The following is an 8,670-nucleotide window of genomic DNA, read 5'->3' on the forward strand; positions in this document are numbered from 1 at the left end:
GAGCTAAGATCTCTTCTTTTTAGTTTGTTTTTGGATTATTGGTAAGCTTACTCTTTTTCTTCATTCATGGCGGTAGCTCTTCTTCTTCACTGTTCAGAATTGTTTTCCTTCCTCTGTCCGTGCGTGTTGATTCATTTAAGGTTAGAAGCTTCAATCTCTTCCTTCTTTCGTAAATCTATGTGTATGAGTGGCTGAGATGGTATAAAGATAATTATAAATCTTTGGTCTTGCTACTGTGCGAAACATGGAAAAAGGAAGAAATTTAAGGGAGCTTGGAAAAATATATATCATGAAGCCTAATAATGATCTATATATGGTTCAAAATATCCAAGTTAAATTGAATTATTGAGTTAGTTAGTTTAGAATAATGGTTATAATAGATTAAAAGAGAAAGAGCTCAAGTGTGAAACTTGAAATTTGTGCTTATGAGATGGTTGTCACAATGGTTGTAAGAGAAATTAAACTTGATTTTTAGTGTATGAAATTTTGTTGGTTTTTAGGATTATGTATGGAAGCTGAAGTTTGAAAGAAAAGAGTAGCCTTAGCTTGGGAAAATATAACTATAAGTGTTCGAAAGAGTATCAGATAGAAGAAATATGAATATGAAAGGTATGGAATTATGAATGAATTTATACACTTCAAAGAAATGTAATCATGAAATTTTATGTCTTTATAGGACGTGTAGAAGAAGAGAATCCTGATAGAAATTGAAGAAAGGAAAATATATATATATTTTGAAGATTTGTAACTGTAACGGGTAAGTGAATAGTATTCCTTATAATTATTTATTAAAAATCTTTTATTGAAATATTTTATTTTTATGAATTATGTTAGTTTTAGAAATTTTGAAACAATGATGAAGGATAGTTATATTATGATTTGTGCATTTTTTTTTAAGAAATATATATTTCTAATGTTGATGAAGGCACCTTTATTTATTAAATTTTAAAATTTCTTGGTTACATGATTAGTGCAAGTTTGTACATTCGCTATGATGTATCAATTTGGCAAGTTTCATATATTTGAAGCAATTCATGCGAATTTGATCATAAGAATGAAAATTTAATTTCAAAAATAATTATTTCTCTCGCATGTTTGAAACGGGATTTTCAAGAGGACTCTATACAAAACACTGCTGCTAACAACAGTTTCGTTAGCCCGTAGCACGCTGTGGTTAAACACTAGCTAGTTTGTTTCGTGAGTTTTATTCTCACGTTTGGTATTCGTGGGCTTTGTACCTGCGTTTGATTTCGTGGCCTAAGCCACATTTGGTTACTTACCCTCGTGGGTTGTATGTTCATGTTCATTTCGTAGCTTTGGTTGCATTTGGTTATTTACCCTCGTGGACTGGTATGTCCACATTTGTTTTCGTGGCATAAGCCGTGTTTGGTTATTTACCCTTGCGGACTATGTGTCCATATTTGTAACTTGTTCTGTTGAGTTCTCAAGATCTTAAATGTTGATTAATATGTATTTTTGAAATTTACATTTTGGCTAGCAAATTGTATCACTTTGAGTTATATGTGAGCAGATTATTTTCTTTAAGTATGATAACATAAATTTTCAATTTACTCTTATTTTACAAACATGGTTATGACTTACATGCTTATAAATTTTGGTAGAATTACTTTTAATTAGCTGACACTATTATTAGATATTGTTGATTTAAATTTTAAAAATTTTAACATGGGAATTATATTCACTGAAAAATTATTTTGGCCTCAATTTGTTAGCTAACACTGATCCCACTATCGACCTCCAAAGGGCAACTAGCTACAGTGGGTGGACATTTTGATTGGTATTGTTGCTTTTAATATAATATAGAATTTGTATGTCTTTTTTATTTGAAAGAAAGAGTAGATGCTCCACATAGGTTATTGATAAACCTTATTTTTTATTTGTATATTAGTTGCTAGCTGGAAGGAGTTACGCTCCTGATGTATACTATTATCTGTAAAAAAATTTTGTTGTAGAATTTTCGGGAGATCCTAGTTACAGGAGAGGTTTTGCCGAAATTTCTACAAAAACGTCAACACTTTCTTATGATAAAGAGTTTAAAGGAGTTATTTTAATTCTCATGTGATTTGATTAAATTTTGTTCTTTTCTTTTATAAAATGGAATAAATATTCATTTTGAGGCTTATAAGAATGTGTGAGTGGTTCACACCGGTGCCGGTCACCTTCTATTTTTGAGGTGTGATAATGTGAAGGCTTTATTAGTGGATTATATATAAATACTCCTATAAGTGCACTTTAATCTTAGAAGTATGTCCAGATTCTGGTAAGCCCACAAAATCTAACTCAGCTAAACCTTGTGAGGGTTGTATCACATATGTGAACTCTTCTCGGCTGAAAACAAAATCATAGCATTTATTTTTTGAATATAGATAGTGTTACCTTTTATAAATTAAATATGAGTAACATAATATGATATATATATCATAAAATTAATTGATTCTGCTATTTCAATGCTCGTTGATACATGTCACTTTTTTTAAAAAAATTATTATTATTTATTGAATTCTATTCATAAGTTATAGCCTATGTGATGTAGATATAATAATAATTGTCAATGAAATAAGAGAGAAATATAAGTGTTTGGAAGTACTAATATATAAAATATAAAATTACTCTAGATTGACAACATCACTATCAAAATACGTAAACCAGTTGATTGTTTGAGTTTATATGTGGTAAATAATATAAGACAATTTCTCAACTAAATGTAGCATAATGTGATAAGGTTTATTATTGTTATCGATTTCAAACTAAATGTAACATAATGGAACTTGGGATCTAGTTTTTATAATTATGGTCCCAATTATATATCATTTAAAAACAATTTACTTGTGACTTAGGTCAGTTTTTATTGTCTCGGGTCATTAGTTGTACTTTTTTAAACAAACTCATGACTTAAATTAAACCATGATTCTTGAACACTAACATGTAATTACATCAAAGTCATCTAGCACATTAGACCTTTTTTGGATAATAACATGTGATTTTTACAAGGTACTGAAAACCGGACCGGTCATTGAACCGGCTAAACTCAGGGGTCATGGGTTCAAGCGAGGGTCAAATCGAAGTCAGACCGGTCATAATAAAATAATATAATTTAAATAAAAAATATATTAATTCTCAACACGTTCATACATATCCAAGTCTTAATATCTCATATAACATATAACAATAATTCTAACAATAATAAAGTATAACAACATTTCTATATTTTTTTAAAATAAGGTTAACTAAATGATAAAAAAATTTCAATGAGTTAAAATAATAGAAATAAAAATTTATTTTAAAATAAAAGATAATAAATAAAAGTGATATATTTTAAAAATTATTTAATTAAATAATTCAAATTAAAAAATAATATAATATAATATATATTTATACTTTTTGATTTCTTTTTGCTTCTTCCGTCCCCTCATCTGACAAAAGTATGATTTTTTTTACCCTATGACTCCTATTGACCTATCATTAATCATTATCATGTCAAAAATAAATATACATCTTGGTTAATCATTATTAATTTTTTTTTTAAATTTCAACCCGCCCAACCCGCCTGAACCAAGGGGTTGGGCGGGTTAATCCGAGTTAATCCTGAGTCACCCGGTTAACTTAAATTATAATAAAAAGAAAAATCAAACCGGACACAGGCCGGGTCATCGATTCACCGGTCAGACCGGCCGGTCCGGTCCGATTTTAAAAACAATGAATTTTTACCTTTTTCCCACCTCCCCCGTACACTTGGAGTGCTTGGAGGGTCTAAAACCTCACTTGCTATAAAAAATAATTTTAATATTTTTTTAAAAGCTTTTTTTAATTCTAAGGGATGGATTTGGAAGGGGGAATTTGGATTTATTTTATTCTCAATTTATTTTTGCAAAAAAAAAAACAGAAAGGGACTGTCAGTATAAAAATTGTTATTTTGTGGCCCGCGCAGCATTATCACATTTTTTTATACCATAAAAAATAAACAGAAAAAAGAAAAAGTGCGAGAGGAATGTGACGGAAGGCCCGGCGAAGCGATCTTCTTCCTCCCCAAGCTCTCTGCCTCCGGACTGCTTAGTTACTGGTGATACTCTTCGTTTCCGTCGTCTTTTGTTTGATTCCGACGCACATCCTATTTCATTCCGTCGGGAATGCCATTGTACTTCCCAAGACCCGCTCAGTCTTCCGATGCTTTCGATTCTACAAGTTTTGCGGAGCCAATCTCCCGTCATGTAGGAGATTCGCTTTCTTCTGATTTTCGGGGCACATGAGTCAGGATTGTTTGATTTTGAAGCCGGGTTGTTGAGAGGCTTGTGATTTTCTTTCCTCTGGTTCACCATGGAGAGGGAAAAGTACGCGAAGGAATTGGAGGTGGCTGTCAGAGTGGTCCATGTGGCGTGTGCTCTTTGTGAGAGAGTGCAGGAGCGGCTTCTTTCTGCGAGCGATGATCACGTTATTTCCAAGGACGATGATTCTCCTGTGACTGTTGCTGGTATTTGCATTGAAACCCATCTTCCATATCTGTTTTCCCAATTATGCAGTTATGAAGCTGTGAATCATAATCACGTAATTCCTGTTGGGTTTGATTTTTTCGGTTTCTTGGTTTGGCAATATCTGCATTGGTGTCATTGTCGGTAGGAAAACTTATTTGTGGTTTTTGGTTAGCTGGATTCATATGGATTCGGAAAATTCCTTCCTCCCATTTATTTCAATAGCACAGTTTCGATTTGGGAAATGCAGTTTGAAATGAAATATTTTCCTTCAAGTCTTCAGTTGATAATGCAGCTTGAATAGTTTCCCTGAAAGTGCTGGCTAAAAGTGCAAGGTTGTTCCTTTACGAGTTTGGATTATTTGATTCAATCCTTTTTCTGTTGCATTGTTGTGGAACTTCTCCGCCTTGTGCTATCAATGGGGATAGTATTATTGGTGTTAGTTCGTAGTTGCCGGAAATGAAGTACAGTTTGGGACATAATATCACTTAAATATGTCGTGTGTTGAGGTAGACTTACTTGGGGTATTCTTTCCTTAAATTGGATAAAAAATTTAAGGAAAGTTTTAAGTGACATGTAAATAATAAAGGAGACTTTCAAACTGCCTAAAAAATAATATCAAAGTTGAAGAACAGTATGCGGTTTACATAATTTGAATACCACAACATGAATTTTATTGATGTCAAAGCTGATATGCAGTAGCAATTGCAATTAAATGTTGATGGCTCTTGATCTTCTTTTAGGGAAGAATATAAATTAAAATTATGCTAAATCAATGTCTAGAGTTTTTGGTATTGGTGAGGTTCATTGTGGATCATTTTCAAGTTGTAAACTTCCAGACTGCCTTAAATCTATTATCTTGAAGTTTATCTCAAGAAGATCTGGGGTTGAAACTTTTGGATTTTTAGTGAAGGTTGGAACTCAGGAGGTTTATTGCTTACTGCCAATTTGGCTTCGAAGCATAGTGTATATTACATTTTCTATTTCCTCCTCTTTTCTGATTACTGAAAAGGGAATATTATTCTCTATTACTCATGGTATACATCATATTATGCTTGGTTGCATGTTTGTATATGATGCTTTACGTTTTTATTTTCCCTTTTTCCTTGGTTGAAATGGTGCGTTTAAGTTAACTGACTGGATGTTGCCTTAAAAAAGATAAGTTTATTGACTGGTTATTGCTGTTAATGTATTTGCTTGAGAAGACTTGAGTGTTCAAGCAACCATCAGTTGGTTCCTATCAGAAATTTTTGGGAGTAAGAACGTGTCAATCGTTGCTGAAGAAGATACAGAAATTATCTCCAAAGATGCTTCAGCAGGTCTGCTGGCAGCAGTAGTGGGCACTGTCAATGAATCTTTAGCCTCTGCACCCAAGTACGGTCTTCAAAGTCCAGAGACAGCTCTTGGGACTACAGAAGTTCTTGAGGCCATTAGGCGTTGCAACTCAACTGGAGGACCCAGTGGAAGACATTGGGTTCTTGACCCTGTTGATGGCACAATAGGGTTTGTATGTGGGGGTCAGTATGCTGTGGCCTTAGCTCTGATTGAGGACGGAAAAGTTGTTCTCGGAGTTCTTGGGTGTCCTAACTACCCAGTGAAGACAGAATGGCTCAATTATGAATACCAGAATCATCAAACCAACTCAAATTTTGCTTCAACTATTCCAGATGCATGGGGAAAAGGGTGTGTATTGTATGCTAGTAAAGGTAGTGGCAAGGCATGGTTGCAGCCATTAATTGCTGGAGATAAGATTTTAGAATGGCCAAATTGTGCTCGACTTATTCAGGTTTCTTCCGTAGATGATCCAGCATTAGCAACTCTATGTGAACCAGTGGAAAGAGCAAACTCCAACCATTCCTTCACAGCTGGACTTGCTCATAGCGTGGGACTTAGGTATAAATTTTCTGTTTCTTTTCTAATGAATTAACATTTAAAGGTAATTCATCCATCTGAATGGATGAAAATAATCTTTACACACACACTCACACTCACACTCACACTAGTGCCGTCTACATTGGAATGGAAAGTGGAAACATGCTTAAAAGGTTAAATATTTAAGAGCTACTGCTAAGAGGTACAATTTTGATTTCTTTATGTGTTTCATATCAACTAGTAACTATAGGATGTTAGTATAAGAGAAGAGAATAAAAACGAAGCTAGGAATTGTGATTTTTGTTTCTTTAATTGGAATTCTAGGTTCTTCCTGGACAATATCCACATGGGAAATGCTAGCTGAACTCTCATGCCTCACTACTTCCTAATTAGCCTATTTTCATAGATTAAGAAAATATGGAGCTTGAAAGGTCTGTATTGTAACATTGTAAGCAGCCATATCTTCACCTCTAAACAGACTAAACAGGTATTTACTTTTTTCTTACCATGTTAATCATACAACTTTCTTTTGTGAACCCAGGTGGTAATCTTTCTAAAGTGGAATGGGGTGAATGGTCCAAAACGGATAGGCAGCCTAATAAGAGTTGTGAGAAATTGGTGGTGCTGCATTTCTCTTTGGATGCCACTGATTAATCTTTGCTCTACATTTTTCCCTAAAGAAAGTGTTAAAAATTATGACTTAATTTTTAATCTGTCAATGGTAGTATGGCTCAGGTTTAACTCTTGATGTGTTTCCTTGAAAAGATAATATGGAAAGAATCATGGCCCAGGCATCTTAATTTCGTTGAGATTTTAGTATGTTGCTCGTTTCATGAGGGTCTAACTTCCAGGAAGTAGTTACACAATCAGTGGCACTGCAACAAATAGTTGATCATCAACCCTTGTGAAATTGGCATAGATTTGGGATTTGTGAATGAATTCCTAATGGATGTTGGGAATTACGCTTACTAATCGGTAAAGAGTCTTATATTCAAGTCCCCTCTTCAACAAGTCCTTGTGATTAGGTCATCTCTTTCAAAACTCAGTATATAGTTTATGACTGCTACTTTGTCTTTTAAGAACTAGCATTTGGAACAGCAGTTGTAGTTTTACTTTTATAGAGTAGAGGTTCAAAATATGTTATGAGGTTCGCTGGTAAACATGTCATGTGAATTGTTTTCCCCCCTTAGACCTTTAAGTTATGTGTCATTGAAGAATCCCATAGCTAACACTTGTAAAATTCATGTTTTGTCCTGAGACTCTACGTTACCTGCAATTTCCTGTAAGGCACCAAGAAGGGGGGAAATTCAAGAGCGACCATTTAAAGACTCAGAAACATTAATGGCCTGTTTGGTGTAAATAATAGGAAGTAACAAAACGAGGTGTGCAATGTTTACTGTACTCTTACAATCGTTACCTATCCCTTTGTATTGGCAATATTTTTTTATCCGCAAAGTTTTATTCTTTTCCCTCTATCTTTTCATCAATCTCATGGTATTCCGAGTGACAAATGTCCCAAAGGTATTTCTTATCTTTGTTTTATGCGTTTTGATGGCAGGAAACAGCCAATGCGGGTGCACAGCATGGTGAAATATGCAGCAATAGCTCGAGGAGATGCTGAGATATTCATGAAATTTGCAAAGTCAGGTTACAAGGAGAAGATATGGGACCATGCTGCTGGGGTTGTAATAGTAGAAGAGGCTGGTGGTGTGGTGACTGACGCTGGAGGGCGTCTTCTGGACTTCTCAAAGGGAATGTACTTAGAAGGACTTGACCGAGGCATTATTGCATGTTCTGGGGTCACTCTCCATGAGAAGTTCATTGCAGCTGTTTATGCTAGTTGGGACTCCTCAAATTTATGAGTCCTAATTATTTTGTTTGATTATAACAAGGTTCAACTGAGTTCTGTCATAGGGATTCACCAATGACGAGAGCAAGTCTTATGGCATCTACACAGGTATATATAGATTATTCACCAATAAAGTCTTCATGTTATCAGTGGGATCTATACTCACTCTTTTGACATATGAGATACAAGCCATTTCCTTATCAGTGGACTAGGATCAGTCTTCATTAGCTTAATTAGTCCTTTTCCAATGTATCTGAGTCGTAGAACTCTGGTACTGAGGTAATCTGGTTACAGGTACAAAAAGAAGAAGAGGTAATCTGGTTCATATTCTGGATTGTTTATCTTTTGTTGGGTGTAGTTTTACCAATTAATGAGAAGTTAGAAGTAATACATTACCATTGCATTACAATTCCTTAAAAATGAGCGAGAGAAAGTTCAACATATGATTGTTCCATGAGCTTA

At 34.3% G+C, this 8,670-nt stretch overlaps 1 protein-coding gene across 1 annotated transcript; it reads left to right on the plus strand.

Moving 5' to 3' along the window:
- The first annotated feature begins 3,999 nt into the window (after nucleotides 1–3,999).
- On the plus strand, nucleotides 4,000–8,670 carry LOC129312539 (PAP-specific phosphatase HAL2-like). The gene is made up of 3 exons (XM_054955194.1): nucleotides 4,000–4,489; nucleotides 5,693–6,380; nucleotides 7,918–8,670. Exons 1-3 carry the CDS (start codon nucleotides 4,336–4,338, stop codon nucleotides 8,219–8,221), a joined length of 1,146 nt encoding a protein of 381 aa, XP_054811169.1. The 5' UTR covers nucleotides 4,000–4,335; the 3' UTR covers nucleotides 8,222–8,670.

The sequence above is a fragment of the Prosopis cineraria genome, unplaced genomic scaffold, assembly GCF_029017545.1.
Source record: "Prosopis cineraria cultivar Desert tree isolate PC_DT_omini unplaced genomic scaffold, ASM2901754v1 PC6, whole genome shotgun sequence".
Lineage (NCBI taxonomy): Eukaryota > Viridiplantae > Streptophyta > Magnoliopsida > Fabales > Fabaceae > Prosopis > Prosopis cineraria.